This window comes from Watersipora subatra, chromosome 10, assembly GCF_963576615.1.
Source record: "Watersipora subatra chromosome 10, tzWatSuba1.1, whole genome shotgun sequence".
NCBI classification, from domain to species: Eukaryota; Metazoa; Bryozoa; class Gymnolaemata; order Cheilostomatida; family Watersiporidae; genus Watersipora; species Watersipora subatra.
The window spans coordinates 7,292,724-7,319,847 of record NC_088717.1 but is presented as its reverse complement, the minus strand read 5'-3'; the positions used below and the strand labels follow the sequence as shown (position 1 = coordinate 7,319,847).

Genomic DNA, 27,124 nt, shown 5'->3' with positions numbered 1-27,124 from the left:
CTAAAGGGGCCGCTTATGAATTCATTTTCTTCTTTTGACTAAGAATGATATTTTGAAATGAAAGTGTTGACCAATGTTGATAAATGCGAGATGAATATCTATGTAATCTTCACAGTGTGTTCAAAGTTACTCCTTGGTTTCATCGAAGGCTCCTATCGTAAATTTTTTTATAATTCAAAGGCCACCACATGCTATCTTTTCCAGTTTTGTCTGCTAGTAGCAATGATTGGATTTGATGAACATGTTTTAGTAACGAAAGTGGTCACAGTTCATGTTTGAAATTTATGTTTTGAACATTTTAGCTCTGTGAATGTAACAGGCATATTTGCAGCATGCTTGAATATATGCGATGCTTTAATATATGATCACAAAGTGTATTTGTTTCTATGTGAAAACTATGATGATCTCGATACCAATCCGATCATTATTGCAACTTGTTTAAAACTAACAAAATGCTAGTTCTTGTGTTGCTTAACACGAACAAGCTATAAAGGGTGAAACAAAATTTTCATGTGGATAAACAATATGACAAACATTTGATCAAAGCACAAAAATATTTGCCAATAAGTCTTTTTTTTGGCATTAGTTGATCAAAGTCCTGAAAACCGAATTAGTTGGCTTTTGCAACCTATTATTAAAACATTTTATCTAATAATCAAGGTTCCTTGCAACTAAAATCCTTAAAATTAAATATCATATGGAATTTAGCTAAATTCATATAAAAAGAAGTAATGTAGACCTTGACACTAAGACTATCTAATGCTAGACATAAAAAACCTAATAGGAGTCCATGAAATTAAAGAGAAGATAATTGCTTGTGCAAAAGAGAAAACAACTCCAAATTTTGTATAAAAAATTCAATTTATGCGCTAATGGGAGGCCCTCCAATTCATACTACAGAGCCTCCCAACCTGCAAAATTTTCCAAAATGTTGCATTCTCCGGCAAAATTTTTGCAAAATGCAAAATAGATACGTATGCGATCAGCATGACGAGTAGAGTTGTTTTAGCATGTTTTTAGCGAAGCCTCCTATCAAAAGCCTCCTATTATCCAAAAGCCCTATATCGTGGATATATTTTCCAAAGTGGCCTCCTATTCACTACAATTTGACTATATATATATATATATATATATATATATATATATATATATATATATATATATATATATATAGTCTGCTATCGGCTGTAATATATAGAGCCTGTATTATCAGCTCTTTTGCTGGAATTGCACTGGTATTTATACAGTCTGCTACCATTTGTAGTATATAAAGTCTGTATTATTAGTTCTTGTTGGAGTTGCACTGGTATATACATAGTCTGCTATCGGCTGTTATACAGAGTCTGATTTATCGGCTCTTGTTGGGGTTGCGTTGGTATATCAACAGTCTGCTATCGGCTGTGTGATAGCGAGTCGGTATTAATGGCATTTACACTGGCAGTGATGGAAGTATAGTTAAATTGTAGGTGCCTAAGCTACTGTAGCCAAGCATCAGTTCCTGCTTGGCCTGTTTCGGGGGTTGCCTTGATTTTACTTCAACCATAACACATAACGCTGAGCTTACCATGGCGAGCAACATACACAAATTATCAAATTGAAAGCTCGAAATAAATTATTGTTGATATCTTGAAGCGGAAAAAATAAGCCCTAACGAAAATAAATGTAAAAAGCATCATGTTGCACATTGAACTCAAAACCCATTGAACTCAAACCCCTGGAATGGCTAAGGTCATTCTCATGTACGGAATTGGGCAGGCGCCATGTTGAGTTAAGCGTGAGAGTAATTTTCATTAAGTTCAAGGTGAGAATAGTAATCTAGTTTCAGATTTAACAGCTATGACAGATCACGAATACATCTCTCAATCAAACGAACAGACTACTGAAATTGCTACTGAAAATTCATGTAAGACACAGAAGGGTGTAGGTGCAGAGTGCTATTCCATCAACTGCAAAAACCGCAGGAATGAACTTTCGAAGTAAAGGGCATAACATTTCACAAGTGTGTCTCTTCTACTACTAGTTCTATTACTATTGCTAAAGTGTATTATTACTACTACTACTAGTTGTGCTACTACTAATTAGTACTACCACTAGTTAGTTCTACTACGCTAATCACTAGGTGAGTGAGTCAATCAGTGTCACTATCACTACTGAGTGTGCTAGTGTGACTGTATGTTGTCAGTGATTAGATGAATTCATAAGCTAGTGAGTGAAATTTTTCCTCCAGAACGAAGGATTTTTATTATTGCAATTTTAAATTTTTAATATTGTAATATTTAGGAATTACAAACCATCGTGTACTTGTAAAGGACTTTGCCGGCTTTCACTTTGGCACGATCTAAACTTGCATAAAGAAGAGAGAATAAGTATGGCTTTTCAGTTCATTTTTATTTGTGAATGGAAACTCATTAGTCGAAGAGCTTACGACTATGTCTCTGCTCTCCCACCAAGCCCGCTCCCTTTATATACGTTCATGTTACCCATTCCGGATATTGGAACCGAGTAAAAAACCGTATAACAATAAATATAAATGGAGCCGCTAATGCGTTGGCATGACTATAATACATTACAACAGCGATACAACATAAACAAAGGCAAAACATAATAGCGATATAGTATAACGAACAATATAATAAAAAGAGCAAACAAAACATGCAAGATATACACATATAGAAATATTTACAAGAATAAGAAAGTCATGGCCCGTAGTCCACCCTAATAATTCTGAATAAATGTTTGAAAAAAATGTATGTAGTGCCTATAAAATTATTTGTTGTTGTACCACTATATAGCTAGCAGTAAGGAGATAAGAGTAATAATACTATTGTTATTACTACTGCTGCTAACTAACTACTACAGTTTCATTTTCATTTTTAGATTTCCAAACAAAATAACTGAGAACTCTCATTATTTACAATGGTATCGCAACTGCAGAAGTATGAATAAGCCTGGTCCTTGGGCACCTGTCTGCAATGAACATTTCAATCATCCATGTTTTACATAGCGAGCCAGAATGTTTGACTGAAACCAGATGCTGTGCCCACACTGTTTTTACTGTTCAGTCATTTAAAGGTATTTTTCAATGTTGAATGGTGCTTTTCAATGATTGAATTCAAAACAATATTATCAAGCCCAGTGCTGCTAGGTTGTTCAACTTAATGTAGGTATATCTAAAAAAATTTCAAAAACCTCAAACAACAGGCAAAGCAGTGGCAGCTGCAAGTGCTTATGACTATAATGTTTGCAGCTTAGCAGAAGATTTTGATGTGAATCTCTCTAGTAATGCATTTGTGCCAATGATTTGTGCTTCTTTGAAGTATTTCTGCAACTTGTTTGTTGTCATTTCTGTTGAAATAATATCATGGATGCAACCCATCCCCATGCTTGTTAAAAAAATTTCTATTAAGCGTTATGCCTAAGATGTGGGTGAATGAATTTCAGTGAAAATTGCCACACTTTCATTTTACATAACGATACAGTGGCATTTTGACCTACTTTTTTCAGGATCGTGACTACAGTTTTTATATGTCATTATTATCATAGTTGTATTGTTGTATCTTATGGGTACTATGTTTTATGTTAATAAGACGTTCATTTTTGTTGATTTTGTGTAATTGTTATAATTGATGCTTTTGTTTAGGTGGCTGGAATAATCATCTTACTGTTACACAGTTTAAGGCTACCTTTTGCAAACTTATCAGCAAATGTGGTACAGAATCAGATGCTGGTAAGACAGGTAATGTTACTGCTCAAGATGAAATTCTCATGATACAGGCTACTCTAGAAGCTGATCACTTTGTGGAGCCCACAATGATTTCAGATGTCAAAACTTCTGTTATAGGTAACAGTATAGTCTATATAGCTGGCTACATTGTGTGAAAGCTAACCAAAGTGCTGTCACGTGACATTTGCCATCAGTTGCTGGTTACCACTAAGTCAAGTATCCAGTACTGACATCTCTATACTCTACTCGAGCTACAAAACAATGGAGGGTTGGTGCGTCCATTCAACCACTATGCTTCATTGATGAGAAACCTAATTCAGTCGTTTTATGATCTTCGACAGCATCATTATGCTAAAAATCATACATTCAAACTGCAAGGTGCATCTTTGCGACATAAAATACTAAAGCAGTACTTTTTAAAGGCCAGTAACAATGTAATCACTGTAGTTCACTGTAATCACTTCATCTGTAGCTGTTGTTGTACTGCTATTTCTAATCTGATTTAGTTCTAAGAAACTCTGATGTGTCTTGGATTAATATCTAGCGATATACAAATCTCCTTTCACTCAGTTTCTGTAACGTCGCTGTATAGGTTAATCATCTGATTACACTACTTTCTGCATTTCTTTGTTTGCATTACTTTTATTATTTACTATTACAACTGTCTTTAATTTCCATTTAGTTGTTGAGGCAGTTTATTCCATCTTTTACAGATACTGTATCATACATTATTATCACTTAAATCTTGAAAAAAGTTTATGTTTTGGCAGCATTTGTGATGTTTTTATCAAAATACTTCATGTACTAAGTTTCTCCATTAATGGAACAGTTTTTATTTGCCTGAATATATCATTTGCTGGGTTTATGCATCTGCAATACAACAGTTTGTATGAATAATATGGTCCACTAAAACCTATTTTACATTCACATATCATTTATTATATCTTACTCCATATGTTATAAATAGGTTTTCCTCTATCAGGCACTCTAAACGTTGTGTAGGAGAAGTATAAGAACACCTTGTAATTTTATTTGGAAGTAGTTCACGAAGAGAATACTAATCAATGTTTTAGTTAGCTCCATGAAATTAAAATTAAACCAGTTCTTATTTGCTACTAGTGAGCGAAGAGGTCTTCATTTACTTCATGGCCTGTTCCATAGATTTAACCCTGTTTCATAGATTTAACCCTGTTCCATAGATTTAATCCTGTTCCATAGATTTAACCCTGTTCCAGAGATTTAACCCTGTTCCATAGATTTAACCCTGTTCCATAGATTTAACCCTGTTCCATAGATTTAACTCTGTTCCATAGATTTAACCCTGTTTCATAGATTTAACCCTGTTTCATAGAGTTAACTAAAATCTTGCTTAAAGTCTTGCTACATGCATTACATTTATATTTTTTAGTTTTTATTTAATCTGTTTCCTAGAATTTGATTTTTGTTGTCTTGCATTGACGTTACATCACATCTTCTCAAGCCGGTTTTTTGATTTTTTTTTGTTGGCAGCATCATTGGCAGTTTGCGAGCATTGCAGCATAGGTATGTTTGAATTTTCCACAATGCATCATATATGTGCTCACCATTTGTTAATGCGTTTTGGGTATGTTTACTATTTTTGCAATGAATCATGGGGATGCTTGCTATTTGGTAATGCATCATGGGTATTTGCACTACTTGGCTATGCATCATGGGTATGTTTACTATTTGACTATTTTTGCAATGAATCATGGGGATGCTTGCTATTTGGTAATGCATCATGGGTATTTGCACTACTTGGCTATGCATCATGGGTATGTTTACTGTTTGACTATTTTTGCAATGAATCATGGGGATGCTTGCTATTTGGTAATGCATCATGGGTATTTGCACTACTTGGTAATACCACTTGTGTGTGTTTACTATTTGTAAACACATTCGGGTATGTTTACTATTTGTCAATGCCACGTGTTTAACAACGCTTACACCTCAGTCATTCCAATCTTATTCTAAAAGTGTTATTTTGTTCTTTTCATCGCTACAAGCATTCATTTTCTAGTTTTGTTTTTGAAAGCAAAACTTGAGATATTCAAAAAATTTGGAATGTATTTGATTTTTGATTGTTCTGTGTTCTCAAGGAGCATCAATTTTTAGATTTGTGTTAAGTTGAAGAAGTCTTTAAAATTGTTTGATCAAGTCATTTTGAACTAAAGAACGAAATGTTTCAAGAGATTTAATTTTACAATGATATTGACTCATTCATAAGTCATAAACATCATTTGAAAGTTTACAGTGAAATAGCAAAATAGCGTGTTCAGAACAGAGCTGTCAACTCTCCCGGATTTTGCGGGACCCTCCCGGAATTGAGATTACCCTCCTGCAAAAATAAAACCTCCCGTTAAACTCTCGGATTTTTGTGCTCTAGAACACATGTGTCAATCGCGTGGCCCGCCAGGTAATTTTATGTGGCCCACGAGAGCTCGTTCGCACCCGACGGAGTTAACTCCCGTATTTATAACGTTGCTAGGCAACCCAAGTGAATTATCTTGCCTCTGAATTTTATCTACTCCTTGTATTGTCATTTTTAAATTACAGACGAATATTTTTGATTAGGTAAAAAAAAATTTCTGACTAATCAAACAAACGTACAAATATGCCTCAATGATGTCTATGGCAAAAGTTATAACTAAAATACTACACCTTTTATGACATCTAGCTAAACCGGAAATCTTCGCGGTCTCTTTAAATGTTATCGTTCGCAATCAAATTTTTTCAACTGCAAAAGTAAATAAACAGATTCAGAAAGGGTAAGACAGTAAAAGACTGCATAAATCAAAACATTATTTTTAATGTTTCAAAGTTTATATTAACTTTTAATTTTGTCAATTTGAATCGTTATGCTCGAATGAAAATGCACTTTTTAGGCTGTCAGCCGTAGTCAGACTAAAGCTATCATTCAATCTTGATAGGATCATATTGATTCTTAGAGTTGCCTATAAAGTCTGAAAAGTCAAGAACAGAGTTACTGAACATATTTTTATTATTTGAAACATGTTTATGACAGTTTATTTCATGAAGCTATATGATCTTACTTGATTATCCGTACGTCAGTTGTTCCTCCTCCGTGAACCGCGCCCAGAATAATCCCGCTCTCGTCGTAGCCTCTAGTCCTCCCTTTTTTCCAGCCAATCTCCCTCCACCGGAAACATCCCCTTCCTTCTTTTGTCCTTGATCTCCTCCGCCCGTGATGTCGTAAATACAGATCGTAATTCCTGTTCGGTATTACCTTACACCTTCCCCTCAAGATTTATGCAAATCTTTAAAGACGTCGCCGCATCATGGGGGGAAAACAAAACTCAAAATTAGTAGAATAACAATGTTAGCCACATGAAAGTCAGTGAGTATAGAGACAGACAATATTTACAAAACAAAGAATAACCCATTACTGGTTGAGTTTATCTGGAGGTTTTACAACTCTCCCGGCCCGTGTCTGATGGGTCTGTACACTCTGACGATGAGTATCAGAGGGGATGAGTGCTGGCTGAGACTGAAGACTGAGACCGGTTGATCCCATACTCTCTTTGCGCTTTCTAGTGGGAGCCGCAGTCGGTGCCTGCGGAGAACAACCGCGTTTTGAGGGAGGTGACCGCTCAACGGTCCTATTCACTTGAGGAGTCTGTAACTGCAGAGGTGTGGAAGCAGGTGCATTTGGCACAGGCGACTGCCGAGGTCTGGTATCTGTCGAGTTCTTTCTCCTAGGTAACATGGTTACCTGACTGGTGCTTGCTTCACTTCTAGTGTTCAGTGTAGGATGAGCGCTGTCTTCTCTTGATATACATCTCTCATCAGACGAGGACGACTCAATGGGTTTATCAACTTGCACTAGTTTTCTGTTCCTGCGCAGCATGACTCCATTGTCATTCTTCAAAGCAACTTCTCTGCCAGAGGACGCCATCACAACAGCTCTTAACGGTTTGGCTGAGGGGTCGTTGAGAACCATTCGAGTTCCAACAGGCACTTGGTCCCGTTCAACCGCCCTGTGCCGTTGATTGAAAGTATGAGCCTGCCTACCTCTGTAGTCAGCTTCATAAGCGCAAAACTTCTTTACATCTACTGGACTGTTGACGAGATAGCCCATTGAATTCAACCCTCTTCTCATGAGCAGCTGGGCAGGGGTATAGCCATTCTGCAAAGGACTGTCATTATAGCACATAATAGCAGATTCAATCTCAACGTTTTTTGCCACAAGCTTCTTGAATGTTTGCACCACTCTCTCTGCATGACCATTTGCTTGGGGGTTTCTAGGGGAACTGGTTCGATGAATAATGTCCCATTTCTTCATTAGTTGAGCGAAGTTTTTAGAAATGAACTGTGGACCGTTGTATGTTACAATGATGTGAGGTACCCCTAATGTACATATGACCTTGTTGACAGTTCTGCACATCTCTGCAGCAGTGGCTCGGGGAAACTTTTCAGCAATCATGAACCGGCTATAATAGTCACTAATAACCAAATACTCATCACCTCTCTCATCAACGGTGCAGAAATCCATTGCAAGCTGCCACCAGGGTCTTTCTGGGAGAGGAGTAGGGATCAATGGCTCAGTGGGTACTTTCTTAAAGCGAATGCATGTGTTGCAGCGCTTAACCATCTCTCTGATGTCCTGAGACATCCCTGGCCACCAAATCGCACTCTGGGCTTTCCTGAGGCAGCGGTTCTCCCCCAGATGCCCCCTATGAATGTCTTGCAGGACCCTCTTTTGTTCACTCAAGGGAATATACAATCTGTTGTAATAAAACAGCAATCCTCCCACAACAGTCAACTCCTCTTTAAACGAATTGTACTTTTTCAGATATTGAGGCAGATCATGGTAGTTTGGCCAACCCTCTTGAATATACCTCATTAATTGATTAGCTGTGGGGCCTGTTGAGAGGGCAATTTTGAGTAGCTCTCTCCTGGCTCGAGATATCGGAAGCTCTTCCATCATTTCCTGAATGAGTAAAGGCTCCGGTTCTGACACTTTTTCTGTTCCTGCTGGGGCTCTGCTCAAAGCATCGGCAACTATCAACTTCTTTCCAGAGATGTATGTGACATCATACAAAAACTGCATCATGCGCAAACGAAATCTCTGAACACGAATGGGGAGTTTGAACAGTTCTTTCTCCGCCATAATCGATACCAGAGGTTTGTGGTCAGTTTCGATTTTGAAGTCGTGGCCAGCTAGATAGTAGTAGAACTTTTCTGCTGCCCAACACATGGCCAGAGACTCCTTTTTTATTTGGGCATACCACTTTTCTGTGTTCGTAAGGGCCCGCGACGCCAATGCTATAGGCTTGAAGTCATCAACAGTTTTCTGGAAAATCGCCGCTCCTAAGCCATATGAGGAAGCGTCGGTGGAAAGCCAAGTCTCGGCTTCCATATCAAATGGGACTAGCACCGAGAAAGAGGAGATCTTTTGCTTCAGCACCTCAAACTCTTCGGTCATTTCAGCTGTCCAATACCAATCGTTATCTTTCAGCTCGAGGAGAGATCTCATCTTGATGGTGTCATCTGCTAGGGTAGACATAGACTTACCAAGATAATTGACCATACCAAGGAATCTCTTTAAGCCTTTCCTGTTTTTTGGGATAGGGAAATCTTGTATGGCTGATAGTTTTCCCTGATCTGCATGTATTCCTAATTTGTCTATTACATAACCCAAAAAGGTGATACGAGTCCGAGAGAACTCACACTTTTCTTCATTTAGAGTAATGCCTGCAGAAGCCAGACATGATAAGACTTCTTTCACTTTACTGACGTGTTCATCTTCAGTTTCCGTATGAATTAAGATGTCACCCATTTGACATAACACACCTTCAATGCCCTCCAGAGCCTTCTGCATCTTCCTTTGAAATATTTCGGGAGCCAATGAAATGCCAAATGGTAAACGCTTGCAGAAAAACCTACCAAACAGGGTGATAAAAGTAGTCAGTTTTTGCGAACTTTCATCCAACCGAAGCTGCCAATACCCGCTGTTTGCATCTAATTTCGAGAACACTCGTGACTTACCCAGACTGGCTATTGTCTCATCAGTGGCTGGAAGTGGGTGGTAAGCCCTTTTTACTGCTTTATTCAGGCGGGTAAAATTTATGCATACTCTGATCTTCCCATCTTTCTTGGGCACAACTATACAAGGAGCACACCAGTCTGTGGGCTCCTCTACCCTCTAGATAACTCCGATCCTCTCCATCCAGTGGAGCTCTTCTTGTAAAGGCCGGCGCCGAGCTGCAGCTCTTTTTCTGGGAGTAGATTGAGCAAAAGGAGTTCTTTCAGCTGAATATGAACTCTGGATCTCATAGTACCTAAGCCTGAGAACAATGGCGGAAACATCTCTTTCTAACTTGTTGAAAAACCTTCTGCGATTTCAGACACTTTGAGAATGCTCAGCTGTTTAATGGCCGGTTTGTCTAACAGAAGACTAGCAAGCCCTTCAACAACATAAACCCTCTCTTTGTGGCATCTTCCTTCATGAGATAGTTCAACGATAGCCACTCCAGGTACTGTAAGCTTAGTGTTTCCTGCGCCGAACAATTCTCGAGTAGTAGGTGTCAGTTTCAACCCAAAAGCATTGCAGACACTAATTGGTATAGCCGAAACTGCAACACCCGAGTCTACTTTAAATCTCACAATTTTTGAGTTCATCTGTAACTCTACGTACCAGGCATTTTCTGTTTCCGAGATGGTGTCAATGGTGTCAATGTAGTTTATGCAGCTTAGTCATTGGTAACTTCCTAAAAACAAACTATCTACTCCATCATCATTCTCCTCCAGTGCAGATACTTGCTGGGCTCCTTTGCACATTTTTGCCTAGTGACCTTTTCTTTTGCATTTGTTGCAGCTTGACCTTTCTGCCGGGCAACGACCACCAAAATGCTTCCACTTTCCACATTTTGAGCATGGCTGGTCCTTTGCGTTACTGCTCTTGTTTTCCTCAGTGTCAGTCATTTGTTTAGACGATTTGGGTTTATATCGCTGTACCGAGTCTACATTCCCAGCATACTCTTCTTTACCGGGACCCAGAGCACCAGATGTAGACGCCATCGCAGCTACATGCTCCTGATTTGATACATATTGCTTCGCCTTTTGAATGCATAACCTGAGTTTGAGATCAGGCATATCAATCAGGTACTTGCGAAGCTCGATGTCACGCACTCCCACCACTGTGCTATCCCTTACCAAGTCATCTCGCATATCGCCGTAGTCACAATTCTCACTCTGTACTTGGAGTTTAACTATAAACTGGTGAAGAGATTGGCCAAGTTGCTGAGTCATCTTATTAAACACTGAGAGCTCAAAAATAACATTTTTAACAGGCTCAAAATACACATCAAAAGATTTGATGCAGTTGGCCAGTGTTTTCTTTTTGTCTTCGTCAGATGGCACGAAGGTGAACTGATTTTATACTGGTATCAAGTCACTACTCATGGCCATAAGCATGTGACCGATCTGTTCATCTACAGTGAGTTCTCTTAGTTTCTTCACAATCACATATATATTAAACTGCTCTTTAAAAACTTTCCAAGTGGTAGCCAGGTTGCCCGAGGAAAAATCCAAGGGCTTTACAAACTTTTCAGGCTTGGTTTCACCACTAGCAGACATACTCTATACTGTTTTACTGGCCGCACACCACAATCAAGAAGATACTATGGATCGTGATTAACAAGGAACAAATTAGATAACACCAAAATATGAGAGTGACAGTATAATTCACTATATTGTCTTTAAGAGTCAGGGGAGCAAAATTTTGCTCCACACAAAGTACGCCTACTCCTGCAATATCTCAGCAAATATCTGATTCTTTGCCTCAATGCAACGGCTTCCAGAGAATCTGTGCCTTGTCGAGCTCGCCGTTGTAAAATACCGTTACACAAACAGCAACGTCTTACACAATTACGCCTGTAGGTTCGATATATTCTGACACCATATGAAGCTATATGATCTTACTTGATTATCTGTATGTCAGTTGCTCCTCCTCCGTGAACCGCGCCCAGAATAATCCCGCTCTTGTCATAGCCTCTGGTCCTCCCTTTTTTCTAGCCGATCTCCCTCCATCGGAAACATCCCCTTCCTTCTTTTGTCCTTGATCTCCTCCGCCTGTGATGTCGTAAATACAGATCGTAATTCCTGTTCGGTATTACCTTACATATTTGAGTTATATTGGCATGTAGTTTTGCTATGCTTTGAAGAATAATACTCGTGAGGAAAAGTTCGAAATTAGAGTTTCATGATTTTTATTGTTCATGACAAACTGTATATGTATGAATAATATTCATAACTTTGTATTGTATGTAATAAATTAGTAATTTTAGTCAAACACTGAATATTTTGCAATTTTTATGGAGCAAGTCTAACTTTGTTTCAGCAAATAGCAAATAATTTTTTGTTTTTAGCTACTTACATATTGATTTTGTGTTGCTGTTGTTGCAATTATTTAGTGTTTGCAGGTTTAATGTGTGTATGCAAACAAATTCATGTTCTTAGCAGCTCACAGTTTTTGATTTTACTGAAAGAATGTCATGTTAATGGGTATTGTGTATTTTTCCTGATTCTTTTCCGAAAAAAAGTGTTCTGCATGTTTTGCTGTGCAACTGTTCTGTTTGCAACTTTAAGTAATAAAGTCAGAGTTATTTGATATCATAGAATAGTTAAGTTTATTTTACATTATTTGATTACATTTTGTTACAATTATTAGTTACATCTGGGCCTTCATTGCATCAAGCACTAAGAGTAGTTGGGATGTGAGTTAAGCATAATTTTAGAGCTGAAATTCAATGTTAACCTGCCTAGGTCCCCATTTAACAACTTTTCCACTGGGGCGAGGCTTTAGATCCTAATTTTTTCCTCATTGGCATAGCACCAGGTTGACAGGTCTGGTTCAAAAGAAAGTACGGCTTAACAGTTTGCTTTGTTGCATATTGAGTAAAAGAAAAACCTACTTTTTTTCAAAACCCCAAAATTGAAATTATTTCAATTATTTTCTCATTAAAGGTGGTCAGCCAACTTCTTAGCCATGTATTATCATGCCATCTGCTATCAGCAAAGCCTCAGAGCCTGAGAACTTTCTAAACAAAACCTTTGTGCGTGGACTACATTTAAAGATTGGCATTTTAGAAAATTACATCTATATATATATATATATATATATATATACATGTATTTATATTTCTCAAAGTCTGTGTGTCCGTGAGTCGGAAATCCGGACATAGATCTTAAAATCTTGAATTTTTCCAGATAACAGATACGCTATGCGCGCGCAAACTGTAAATTAGCCTTGCTAAATAAAAGCTATTTAAACAGTACCACTAAAACTGCATTTTGATTCACGACGAATACACGCGTGCTATTTATTTTAGCCTTGCGTTCCACGAATTACGATGCTACTGTACCGAAATAGTCTGAGACCTAAGTTTATGCAACTCGATGCTTCTTCGTCTTTTTTCGAAAGTCCTTTTGGTAAATTATCTCGAACTATAAATTTGATGATTTTTTTACAGATTATATACGTTACCAAACTGGGTATATACGTTTCTTCGACATTTTGTACCTTACATACCTGCTATTTATTTTAAATCTACATTTAGTTACTAATTTATTTCCACTGCTCAGGAGACTTTTTCACAGCTACATTATGTTTTTTGACTTTTCACTTGGTACCTTGTGTTCCACAATCATTAAATACGAACTAAATCATTGTTTGTGTAAAAAATATTTTACGTTATTTCTTTTAGTTCAAATTAAAACATCTTTGTTTGGATGAATTTTTTCCAGTTTGTTATTAAGCCTTTATTTTAATAGCGATATAGTATATTACCAAGCGCAATTTCCTTTTCTCAACAGATGGATAAGACCAAGTTCGCAAACGCACACGAAAATCACAAAAGTTCCTTATCAGTGCTCGCTTTGTGTACTAACTTACACATCTTTCCTTCTAAACCTAACCATTTAGTAATTTGTAATTAATTTTACATTTTACAACACGCGTTTGTAAGATTATCTATTAGATTATCTGTATGATTTATCGTGTAACGTTACAAGTATCAGTTATTCCTCGCTATCTTATATTTACACACATTTACATATTTTGAGAAATATCTGTAAATTTTGAGAAATATTTTGTAAGATTATCTGTTAGATTATCTGTCAGATTATCTGTAAGATTTATCATTTACATATTTTGAGAAATATATATCTAGATTTACATTCTATTACATTCTTAAACTTCTTATAACTTTTGAAGTTTATAATATTAGTTTTTAAAGTTTGTTTCATTATTGTTATTATTTCACCTTGCATTTTTTTAAACGTAATTTGAGTATCGTGTTTGAAGTTTTAACATTATTCATTTTCATACACTGTTATTATTTCGTATTCAGTTTCTAATCTTTATTATTAATATTAGTAATTGGTGATTACTTTTACAACAAACATTCGTAAGATTACTGTAAGATTATCTGTTAGATTATCTGTAAGATTTACTGTAAGATTTATCGTGTAACATTATAAGTATCAGTTATTCCTCACTATTTTATATTTGCACACGCATTTGTAAATCTTAGATTTACATTCTCCTATAACATTCTTTCCGTTTTTTAATGATCTGTTTATTACATGTTTTCTCAAAAGTTACACATTGTCTAATGCCTCCAAAGAAAAGAACCTGCAGTGAGTCATCACAGGAAAGAGAAGAAAGACTTAGAAAAGACAGGCTGAGGAAAGCGGCTGCTAAAGCCTTGGAAACTGAGCAGCAAAGAAATGAACGCTTAGCAAAGGCTAGAGAAAAGAGAGCATCACAGACTGAAGAACAACGTGCATGAAGACAAGCGTATGATCGAGACCGAATTGCAACTGTAAGATCTTTGGAGACCGACGAACAACGTGCACCAAGACAAGCGTGTAATCGAGGGTGGATTGAAACTGTAAGATCTTTAGAGACTGACGAACAACGTGCACAAAGACAAGCGTGTGATCGAAACCGAATTGCAACTGTAAGATCTTTGGAAACTGACGAACAACGTGCACAAAGACAAGCGTGTAATCGAGGGTAGATTGAAACTGCAAGATCTTTAGAGACTGACGAACAACGTGCACCAAGACAAGCGTGTAATCGAGGGCGGATTGAAACTGTAAGATCTTTGGAGACTGACGAACAACGTGCACAAAGACAAGCGTGTGATCGAGACCGAATTGCAGCTGTAAGATCTTTGGAGACTGACGAACAGCGTGCACAAAGACAAGCGTGTAATCGAGGGTGGATTGAAACTGTAAGATCTTTAGAGACTGACAAACAACGGGCTCAAAGACAAGCGTGTGGTCAGACAAAGAACATTGTTTACCCTCAAGCGCTTCAGTGATACACCAGCAGTATGCTCGGCAAATTTTCAAGGATATTTTCCTCAGCAACAGTAACTTTTCATTGTTATTATTCATGATATTTTGGTTTTTCATTTTGTATATCATATTTCTACCAATTCATATTTTTTGCAATCATTGTGGTAGAACAGACAGCATTTAACAATTGCTTGCTAATTATTTCACGTTTAAACACCTTTACTGATGTCTTATTTCTTCTGTAAATTGTTTGGATTGGCACAAACTGTCTTGCTCATGAAATGTTTGGGAGAATTTATATTTCCATTGTCATGTAATAAACTTCAACAATAAAATTCTTTAGATATTAAACATTGTATACATGTTCGGTGGTCTATATGCCTACAGGGGAACCCGCCACCTTACAAAATGGGTAATGCGCCATTTGTCTACCTCTTGGATGATGTGGAAATCACATGTCCACAAATATTACACAACTTTTATTTCATTCATGGTTTTTACGTTAGTTCTTTGAATTTAAATAACTTCTTCAATCATTTCTATTTAAAGAAGTTCTCTTTGTTTGTATGAATATTTGAAAAAAAATTTAATGTTTTTTTAACTTTTTGTTTTAACATATTTTAACTCTAATTTTATCACTTATCTGTTTGCGAACACTTTTTTATTATAACGGATAGAAAAACAAAGTCCTGATTGTGAAGGGAAAAGGTAATACTGAAGGGAAAATATTAATACAACAATAGAACACTATGAGCAAGGTTGACTTAGAAGCATGTTAGATAAAAAGTCAAATATTTTCAAAAAGTCAAAAAGTGATTTCTAATCACTGAGACAACATCTAGGTAGCATCTATGTGCTGCATATGAAGATTCATAAAGCTACCATAAAAATGTATACATTGTCGGTGGTTTATATGCCTACTGGAGAACCCGCCATCTTAAAAAATGGGTAATGCGCTATTTGTCTACCTCCTGGGTGGTGTGGAAATGACTTATGTCCAAAAATATTTAAAAGATTTGGTTTCTCGAGCAACGTCGGGTAGTACAGCTAGTACTGTATATTATAAAATTACATTGTACATAAACTTACCTGTAAACATGTAATATTGTTTAAAACTTGATGCCTTTGATTTGACATAAAATTAAACCCTTTAATAGATTTGACCTTTGGCCTTTGTATAGTGATAAATTAGAAGAAAGAATGAACAAGTGAGCTTATACGGGTTGGTGAAAGACAGGATATGCTCTGCAGTATAATTGACAAGCAGTTGCAGGTGGCAAATTTATCATCTGATTAGAGCATGTCCAAATAATAATTATATAAGATATGAATTGCTGCTTAATAACCAAGTGTTTAAATTTATAAAATTTAAAGCAGTCATATTTAATTTTGTGTTATTCACCAGGATTACATTAGAATAAAAAACAGTTCGTTCAACAAAATGAACTTGATTAAAATTCATCAAATACATCAGCATAGCTGGATTATAAAAAAATATATTATGGCAATAGCAACACATAATATAAAAATATACATTTTTATAGATTAAGCCTGATAGATTCATAGATTATCTGTAGAGAAAAAATGTTTAGATGCCGCCTCTATGCTACCTACAGTATCAAATAACTGTTTTGCTCATTCCAAACTCGGTATTATAGAAATCCAGCTAGCAGTCATTTAAGACTCCAAGATTTAGACTGAGTACCAGCACTTGAGCATAGAGTAAACAACAAAGAAACATGCTATCTCTTTTCTCACAACTCATGCACCTTAGCTCTAACATTTTTATAATGGCTGTGCAATGCAAGTAATCTCGCTATGATTTAGCTCTGCTGGCACTTGACTGTTTGTAGCTTGCCAGCGTTGATCTCTGCAAGGAAGTGTTTGGGGAGAGACGACTAAAGCCCTGAGCGGTTATGGCACCATCGCTAATGGTCCTTATTTTCATAGTCGGCGTCCTGCAAAAATCACACCACAATATCAGTTTACAATAGCTGTCTAGAATGGTTGGTAGCGGAGCTCTGATAAATGCCTAAAACGAACTTTATTCTATTTTTCCTTTCAATCAATTTTACTGGAAAACCTTTTGCCAAAATCATTGTTTTTGAACAAGGAAAAATAATTTATTAGAGTGGTTTGCTTTTTGCTATAGCCCTTGCATAAAGTTTTTTAAATGGGTCACTAAAATATAGAAAAAAGGTAAACTCTCTTAGATATCATAACGCTTAATATTAGTGTTGCCATTTTGACCTGAGCCCTGAAAAGCTAATGGCATCATTCAAGCAAGTTCATCTCCAGCATTTTTTCAGTGCAGGTTTTAAGAAACCACTTTATTTAAATTCTAATTTGTTTCAATTTTTTGATAAACAGTTGCTACAAAAACCTTATGAAGCCTTCAATATACATGGCATAAAGATTTAGTCTGATATAATTAAGAGTTGTTTCTACAATGAGGGCACAACTTTAACCGCCACAAAAAGAGCGTTACAAACATAGAAGCAAGGACATGCATGTAAAGTTATTGTATTAATACTGCAATTCCGAGAAAATAAATATGCCTCATGTTATACAAAATTCAAAGGGTTCGCAATTTCCAATATGTTATCATGATCTAGAATACTCGAGGAGCCCACTGCCAACAGTGAGGTGGCACATGACAGTACATCTATAACTAATATCTATGGGGAAGAGCAAAGGTGAAAAATGAAAATTTAATATTAGTGGGTAAGTTCAGATCTGAACAGAGCACTTTCACCACTCTAGCAGCTATTCTCCTCAGCGAACAAACAATCACATGCACTTGAGAATTATCTCCTCATGGTCATAGAGAGATCAATCTTTGGATAATAAAACTAATTGTATAAAACTGTTAGCAAATTTTCATTTACACCGGTTAAAACTATATTGAAGTATATTGTTCTTGGTGCATTGTATACAGTAATAAAAACATGCAATGTTAGAGAAGTGGTTCAATGCCTCTATTGTGACTTTGTAGATTAGTGCTGTGTTAATGCTAGTAGTGAGTTAATAAGATTTTACAAAGAAAATAGGTAACACAAAAATGCGTTAATTTTTAAAACGCACGTACAGTTTCCTTGAGTACATGCGTAATGCTTGCAACATGCATCTTACAACAAATTTGTTTTGTGACAAGGATGGCCAATATTCTGTTTTCCCTTGTGTGTCTCACACTGAAGTAAATACAATATGGCTGTTTTTTTACTGCGGAAAGATATTGGCAATCTTTTAAAAAATCAAAGTCAATTTCTTTAAATATAATAGTGGAATAAAATAAAACTTTAAACGGGCTTGTTAAAGTTTGTATAACTAGAAAATTTAGATTTTGTTTGTGTCACACTTTTGTGATGTTAGTATAACTTTATATTAGCATTGATCATCATCAATAAAATAATGCTTTTTTGTTACATGCCAGAACAGAAATAAATAAAAAATCAGAAATTATTGAGTGAGTGAAACAGATGTGTTTTGAATGCTGGTAATCTAATAGTATTGCGGAGGAGTCGGAATTCGAACAGTGAAATGAAGATTGTAGCAACAGATAAAGAGAAATAAAAAGAAAAATATCATTTTATGTTGATAGAACAACTCCTTGTGAAACACCAAGTTTACAGAAGCCTCTTTTTTACGGTGCTAGAAAGAGTGTATAACACAGTTAAACAGAACTTATATATTATGTACTTGCACATGGTTTGGGTTATTATAGCGCCTGTTGAAACAACGATTGTCTGTAGAGCGATCACTCAATAGCAACTGTTTTAACACAGCGACTGTCACACAGTGATTTTAGTAAAAGATCAATCATCATAACATCAACATCACTGCATCGTTAAGTCTAGTTTTGTAGCTATAACTGAAAGCACACAATAATTCGTTGCGATCTTTTGTTGAACAGGTCAATTCAAAAGCACTTAATAATCACTTTCATTTAGTAGTGTAAAACAACTATTTCAAGCAAGTTGTCTACAAAACGCAAAAAAATTACCAAATCCAACAGAAAATACTGCTCAGCAAAAATGAGAAACCCAAACATGTCACTTGCTTTTCTTTATTTTATAAACTCATTAAAAACAGTAAAGTTGCTGCAGCATCCAATGGTACAAGACAGTCGTTATACAAAAATCTCATTTTGACCATCATCAACCTGATTGTACTGTCTTTGGGTAGTCGCTCCGCTGACCATCCCTGTATTAACAGTCGCTATTCCGCTCGGATACCATAGCTTCTTGTGAGTATTTATTTTTTCTAAAAACCCAGTATTAAGTCCTTTGATTCTGGGTGACGAAAAGAAGGATTCTTAGTGGAATGGTGCCTTTTTGGGTTGTATTTTATTATTTTAGCATAAAATAATTTGGCACACATATCTGCTTGTAATGAAATTATTGCCAATAAAGTAATATAAACATCTATACATATAACTCAACCTGTTTGTTCTGTATGTAGTTTTGAAATATATATGGTTAGTTTGGTTTATAGAATCAAGTGTAATTGTTTTAAAGTTATGTTAAAGTTATGTTATCTCACACTCAAGCCTGTGAACTAAACTACATGAAATTTCACACAGAAATCAACATTTTAGTTTGTATGTGATGAAGCTGCAGTATTACAGATGAGTGTGTGTTATCTTGTATGAATCAATCTTGTCAGCTTGTCAACTATTTGCCAATAACTAGAGTTGTCTACATAGAGCAAGAAGCAATAGACAGCGGCCATATGCAAAAGAATGCTGGAGGATGATTTCAAACTTACCTTTCAAAAAACTTACACAAACACCGGTTTTGGTGAAGAGTTATCCTTCCTTGTATGAGAAGTTATAGTTCTGTAGGGAAGGAATAAATGCCACATTGATATATATGGTTAGGGCTATGACCACCTGACTCGGGTCAATTCCTATTAAGAAGTACTATCATTGTCATATTAAAACATTTCTTACTTGTTGTATGTGTGGTCTATGTAGCTATCGTTTTCTTTTGAAGAACAGCATCTAGTTAGGAGTTTGCGGCAGCGGGTTCTGAGCATCTTACCGGTGAGGCAGTAGAGAAAAAAGTTGAGGGAATGGTTTAGGTAGCCTAACAAGCTTACAAAATAGTCTGCTAGTTCCATTTTGGCTCGCTCTAGGTCTTCTGTTTTTTTCGCCTAAGCAATCAAACAAAATTCATTGTTAATACAAAAGTAGCCCAAACAGCCAAATCAAGAGTTGTTTGCTCCTGGGAAGAAAAGGCACGTCAGAAGTAGTCAGTACGCTAACTGCTGTGATTTTTATATACTATTACGCAAGAAGCAAATATTGTAGATACTACAATTACACACTTGGGTATGTAACATGAACATGGGTAGATGTTCAACGAACATTTAAATTGGACTTACAGGAAAGAGTCTTACATGTTTTAACATTTCTGCAATATTTTTGATTTCATAACTAGAAATCTGTCGTAATAAATATGCATAGCTATCTTCACTGAGCTTATACCTGGCCACTTCTTGTTTAACCAATACTCATATCAATCTTTAAGCTTGATATTTACTTATTTTATGCTTTCAATTCAAACATTATTGTATTAGTTAGACCACTCATTAATCTTTTATTTTGTACACTGCCTACTAAAGTTTATTTACTGTGATACTTTGCGGAAAACATATAATAAAACATGAATATTGCTTACCACAATAAATATTGCTCATATATATATGGAATATCTTTTACAGAACCCAAAACATAAAAACTAACTGGTGTTAATGGGAGAATTCTTGCAAAGAAAGTTGTTTTACTACTATATTATAGTGAAGCACATATACTATGTGTGTTTTACTATATTATAGTAAAACAAATACAATACATATACAACATAACATAATATTATATAATAAATATAGGAATGTGTAGTATAATTTAGTAAAATATAACATATTAAAATATACGATATTTTAAGGCGCTATACATGTAATATAGCACAATATGATATGGTAATATACCTGTTTCATTTGCTAGTTATCTGTTGAAAAGTGACACACAATAGGCGAGATAGAAAATGTTTATTCTTTACCTGTTCGATTCCTGTGAATACGAGATGAGGCAGCGTCGTTACAAGGAAAAACATTGTTACCGGTAAGAGCATCAGGGTTTTGCTGCTGACTACAACAAACAAATAAAGCTATAGTTACAGAAATACATGGAATAATGACAATAGCTACAGTAATAATATCAAAGTGTTTTTGTATCGACGAATAGTAATGATTACTGCAGCAATCCAAAACCTAATAAATTATTGTTCATTATACTTCAAAGTTATTGTTTACAAATTTATCTGATAAAAATGAACTGAAATTAGTGCAGGTTGAGTCTGTACACATTCAGTGATTAACATAAGACTATAGAGATTGTAGAAAAATCTTTTTATAGTTTTTTATAAAAATGGTTCAACTTAAATTTAAATTAACTATTTTTTGTAATATAACATATACAGTATATGTCTTATATATACTGTATGTATTATATTTTAAATACAGACTTTATACACATATCAAAAAACAAGCTAAATTCCATCAACGTTCTGGCATGCAGATTTTGAAATTTGGTACATACATGTATACTCTGCTTGTGATTGTAGCAGCAAAATATACATGTTAGAAAATAAAGGTTTTTCTCATTCTGTTTTACTTTGTCAGCAGCATCTATAGCATTGCTTCGCTGAGTCCTCATAGAGATCATCATGTACTTAGAGTTTAAGTTTTGTACTAAAGTTTTGTGTAAGCTAACTTTGGATAAACATTCATCTGACTAAAACTTCTATTTCAGCTCTGAGTACAGCCTGTATATTATATACATATTATATTATATAGCTGTGTATTCTAAGTTTATCATTCCTGACTAGTATGGGAAACAATTTAAGATATTTGCATGCAGTTTGACAAGAGCAGCTTACGCCTGAGCAGCTTGCAAAACTTGAAAGCCTTTCCTAGATATAAACAATTATATTCAAAGTGTTCTACTCTAAACAAGCGTTGCAGCTTTTCGTAACCAAAGACTGATAAGACAACCGAACCAATAATTACAGTAAGTGTTGAAGGTCACGACTTACCATGACTACTTTTGGTTTTATGCTGCTTGGTCGCTGCCACAGTTTTGTTGTGTACAGATGTACACTTGTTGTACATTTTATCTCTTTTGTGCAGTCGTACAAATATGGCTATATTCATGCCAAGCATAGCGACAAATGGGATCATGCTATAGTCAAGCATAGCGAGAAGTGTTTGAATGTTGTTTTCATAATATATCTTTGCTTTTTCATTTGCATAACCACATCTGTCTTCAACCAACCTTCCATCTAGTTCATATTGAACCGTTCCTGTAAAAATGATGGTAGTGTTGTAGAATATTTCATTGTTACAAAAAGAGTATCTTAACTGAACGCAAGCTAAAGATTCTTTGAACTCTAAATATATCATTAAAGTGTTTGATCTCTATTCTCAATGCTGCCATATCTAATGCTGCTTCTTTGGCTACACAAAGACTAGGATAACTATTTTGATTTATTTCAGTGTCTTTATAGTAGTCACAAAACCATTTCATTGAAAACATTGAATCTCGTCAACTCTAAAACATGCTGGTATCAACCGTTGAAACTACAGACAATATTCTAGATGAAAGTTACATGCTCACCTCTTGTGAAGAATAGATGCGCATTCCATGTAAACTGTATAAATATTATGATGCCTATATATATTTTAGTTTTAAATAGAGTATTCACCTTCATGTACCTGTAAGAAAGAATGAAATAGTTCAACTATGAATAACATGTTTACGACGAGAGTCGAAGTGGAAATTAAAAAATGAGAGAATAAAGAACTAGATATCTGCTTGTAGCCTTTTGTGGTAAACTATGTTCAAAGTTTACGATTCCACTCAAAGTATGAACAAATTGAGGATTGATATTAAGCGCACTACTATGACTAGCGCTGCAACTGATTCACTGTCTGCTCAAGTTTATCAACTAAAGGGATTTTACATGTAGGTCAAGTATCTGAGTATTTATCTATCTGAGTATGTATCTAAATGTACTGAAATGAGTCAATGTGCTAAGGACCGGTCACTTTATGAGCTATAGGTCTTCCACTTCAGCTCTTAAAGGAAAAAAGTGAAAATTTTTAGTTGATGTGAAGCAACTATATAACTAATATAGATGAAGACATTAGATATGTCTACTAATTCAAGCAGGAGGAAAATAATTAAGGTGGCTTTCCTAATGGGATCTTTGCCTCTTTGGTATGTTGATTATATATTAATTATATACTGATTATACATTGGTTATATATTGATTATAGATTGACTATATATTAATTACATGTATATATTGATTATATATTAATTATATATTAATTATATATTGATTATATATTAATTATATATTGATTGTGAAAAGAGAAACTAGTACCGATGTTAAAAATGTTAAGTTTTGCAGAAGTAAAATAAGTTCAATGAGTCTGAATGATAATAATAATTAGCAATGGTCTCATAACTGCTAAGGGCTTTAGTCATCTTTCCCCACATATTTCCTTGCAGAGATTCAAGTAGCCATGCTGCAAATTGACAGATGTTAGCAAATCTTAATCCTAGCAAGATCACTCATATTGCACAACCACCGTGAAGTGTTCCGGGCTAAAGTGTATGAGTAGTGAAAAGGGATAGCACATTTCTTTGTTTTTTACTAAATGCTCAAATGCTGGTGCTCAGTCTAAATCTTGCAGTATGAACATAACATTTCTGGAATGCCTACAGTATATGGTAAATAAAAGCTTGAGAGCTCCAGGTTCCTGTCATACTGAGAAATATAGCATTTTAACTAGCAATTGAGCACAAAGAAAAGTCAGTCAAACAGATGAACTGAGTGGTGCTACACTAATGTTTTGCCTTTGTTGAACTCGTTCAAGTTTTCTAAGACAAACCCTGCACAACTTGAAACGTCTTGAATACTACCCTTTGTACTTCTACTTCTATAAACACAACTGCTCCCTGCACTTTTGAACTTAGATGCAGCGTCAACTACAAAAGGACAAACAAATCGTGAAAAGTCAAGACCTCAGCATAGAATTTGAGACAATTCTATGCTGAGGTCTCGACTTCTCATGACTTGCTTGTCTCTTCGTTGTTGACGCTGCATCTAATGGGCAGGCTATATCCATAATGATGAATGGTTTTTTTCTCCTTTTCATAAATAGTTATATTTTGCTCGAATTTTCTTATAAGTGTAAATATTAAAGTCATACAGTAGTTAGATTGTAGATTGTGTTTTAACACATATCTGCTTGTTTTAAGTTGCTTTTTTGTAAAGATGCAATAAATCTACTAAGATGAGGTGTTGTGTTTTTATATTTTCTGTTAACAAGCACACGGTATTCGAGTACTATGTTACTACCGTTTCATTTTCTCCTTTACGTAGTGAAGTAAGTACATTTAAAATTGTTAATATTTTTGTCACTTTGCCAAATATTAGTTGGTATTGATAGCTTGATCTAAGGTTATTATAATAAGTGTTTATAAGGGACTCGGTTGGTCCTTTTAGATGTGCTTTCTCAAGTCGTACATGCAGTATTTCTGTATCTGCTTTTGCTCTTAGTTGGAATATAAGTTGCTCATGCACTGAGTTCTTTTTCCAACCTTTTATGTGATCTTTTTTTTATAATGTATTATTATAATACCTAATAATTTTGTTAAATGTGATATAGCCAACTAAGGCCTTGTTCTTGGTGTGCTACCAAAATTAGCTGGCATCTTCATATTTCCTTAGTCTCCTGTGACAATGCTTGACAGCACCCTCCTCACTATACTATAGCTCTCCGCTAACACTGTTTTTAATATTAATCTCCATGTCATACATGTGTTAGTGATAATGATTATAAAATAATAGTAACAATAACAGTAATAGCAATTATAATAATTTATAAGTATAATTTTTCCTGAGAATATGAATCGTATGATTTCCATTACCAAAAAATTTAAATATTCTAGATTTTAAATATACCATCTTGGGAAGAAGCTTTTTGTTTCACTTGTGTAAGTCAAAGAAGTGAAGTTGTCCTACCTTGTCGGAGAGTATATAGCTATGGTTCTTTCTATTGTTACCGCTGTAAGTAACCAAACAGAAGCATCAGATGACCCATAAACAAAGAACCTTTGTAGCCAACATATGGTAACGTGTAGATATCGAATGTCTTCCTACAATAGAAGTGTGCTGATGGTTAGTTGAGTAGTTGTCTTCACCTGCATGAACTTCATATTGACATGGCTTCTCTTTTAGGCCTTTCTATATACACATATCATAGTTACAGAACTAAAGAGGTGCTATGTCTATGGTTTTATTGCTACGTTACTTTAAAGACATGCGAAGGCAAGTAGAAAGGGTGCTATATCTATGTCTATGGTTTTATTGCTACGTTACTTTAGAGACATGTGAAGGGAAGTAGAAGAGGTGCTATGTCTATGCTTAACAATGCATAGATTCAGAAATAGAGGAACAACATATATAAATGTGTTATAAATGTGTTATTTATATTTGTTTATATTTTTTTGCTTTTTATATTAAGTTTTATCAGCTTGTTTACATTTACTTGCAAAAAAGTAATATTCCTAAAATCGTCATAAGTAGAAAATTCTTTTGTATGTTAAAACAAAAATTTGTTCAAATTTTATGTTGTATGTTTAAACATCCTTATATAGAGGATATCATAAGGAGAGGTTTGATGGCAGCAGGTTTAATGTTACATTAAAGGGTAGGATGATTTCCCTTTACATAAACTCACTTCAAGCATCAACAACATTATCACATCACTTTCTGGTGCGTTGGGCTGTGATCTTATTTAAAATGTTTAATTTACCTACAGCCTTGTTTATGGAGCCATGGTTAGATACCAGGGCTAGTCTCATTTGTTAGAAGTTATAAAACCTACTTTAAACTTTTGCACTATTTTCTCTACAGTGGATATTATGTTACCTTTCTTATCACCATAGTTACCATGTTATTGTATAGCATAATCACTGTTTCCATTGTGTGTATGATCTAGAGTTGGAGTTGTGCACACATTGAGTTATCCTGCGATAAGCGATTCAATGGACATTCGCATTTTGTGGATTAAAGCCTGTGCTCGTTAAAAAAGATTAGGAATTCCATGCCTCACTTAGCAGCAGGGTTTTGAAATAGAAATCACTTGAGTGTGGAAAATGCTTAAAATGGAATAGCTTGTGCAGCATGTTTTGTAAATCATTCCCAAGTGTCATTTCCAACTTTCGCAAGCATGAAACATTGTTTAAAAATTTGCCATAAAACAAAACTCACTCGACTTGCAAGTTTTTACTATGTCCATCTCGCACCTGGAACAAACTCACTGATTAACTGAGTCATAGAAACATAGTGATACTTAATGTGACTCCGGTACTCGCTGACAAAATTTGGCTCAGACCGTTGGTCTCTGGAGGAAATGGAATGACACATACTGTAGGTTCTCCGACTGTCCGTCTGACAAGACACAGCTTAATCTTGGAGTTACACTATCTTTCTTCTCAAATAATTTACATGAATAGATAAAAACAGGTATTTAAAGTTTACGATTCCACTCAAAGTATGAACAAATTGAGGATTGATGTTAAGTACACCACTATGACTAGTGCTACGACTGTTTCTCTGTTTCCCCGAGTTTATCAGCTAAAGTGATAATACATGTATGCATCACGTACACATCGGCGTACAGAAATGAGTCAATGTTCTAAGGACTGGCCTCTTTATGAGCTTTATCTTCCACTATATGGCTCCTCTACGAGTTGGTTTGATCGATAACTGGGTCATGGCTAGTCGTTGGCAAATGCTCGTGAGTTTAGAGCAGAAAATGAATTAAAATTATTCTCAACTTTAATATTCATTTTCTCTCGCTAATTAGACTGAGTTCTATAATGTGTCCTTGATACTAAAACAGTTTTGCTATCGATCGTTAGAAAGCCAGTTAGAAGCCATTATGAAAACGCCATAGTTTGGAATCTCTTTATTT

At 35.4% G+C, this 27,124-nt stretch overlaps 2 protein-coding genes across 5 annotated transcripts in view; both read right to left on the bottom strand.

Moving 5' to 3' along the window:
• LOC137405686 (type-1 angiotensin II receptor-like) overlaps positions 1-27,124 on the bottom strand; it is a 159,343-nt gene that overhangs the window by 113,051 nt on the left and 19,168 nt on the right. The window contains exons 3-9 of one of the 4 annotated variants that reach the window (XM_068092031.1): positions 25,168-25,301; positions 22,749-22,846; positions 22,168-22,434; positions 21,133-21,221; positions 20,022-20,224; positions 19,838-19,907; positions 16,890-17,028 (exon numbers count right to left, since the gene is read on the bottom strand). In XM_068092031.1, the coding sequence (XP_067948132.1) occupies positions 19,850-19,907; positions 20,022-20,224; positions 21,133-21,221; positions 22,168-22,434; positions 22,749-22,846; positions 25,168-25,301 (849 nt within the window). In that variant the 3' untranslated portion in view covers positions 16,890-17,028; positions 19,838-19,849. Of the gene's footprint in view, positions 1-16,548; positions 17,029-17,048; positions 18,262-19,837; positions 19,908-20,021; positions 20,225-21,132; positions 21,222-22,167; positions 22,435-22,748; positions 22,847-25,167; positions 25,302-27,124 lie in introns of those variants that run through there. The other 3 variants (XM_068092033.1, XM_068092032.1, XM_068092029.1) reach the window with 3 other exon arrangements.
• On the bottom strand, positions 10,550-11,014 carry LOC137406712 (uncharacterized). Its single transcript, XM_068093328.1, has one exon. It carries the CDS (start codon positions 11,012-11,014, stop codon positions 10,550-10,552), a length of 465 nt encoding a protein of 154 aa, XP_067949429.1.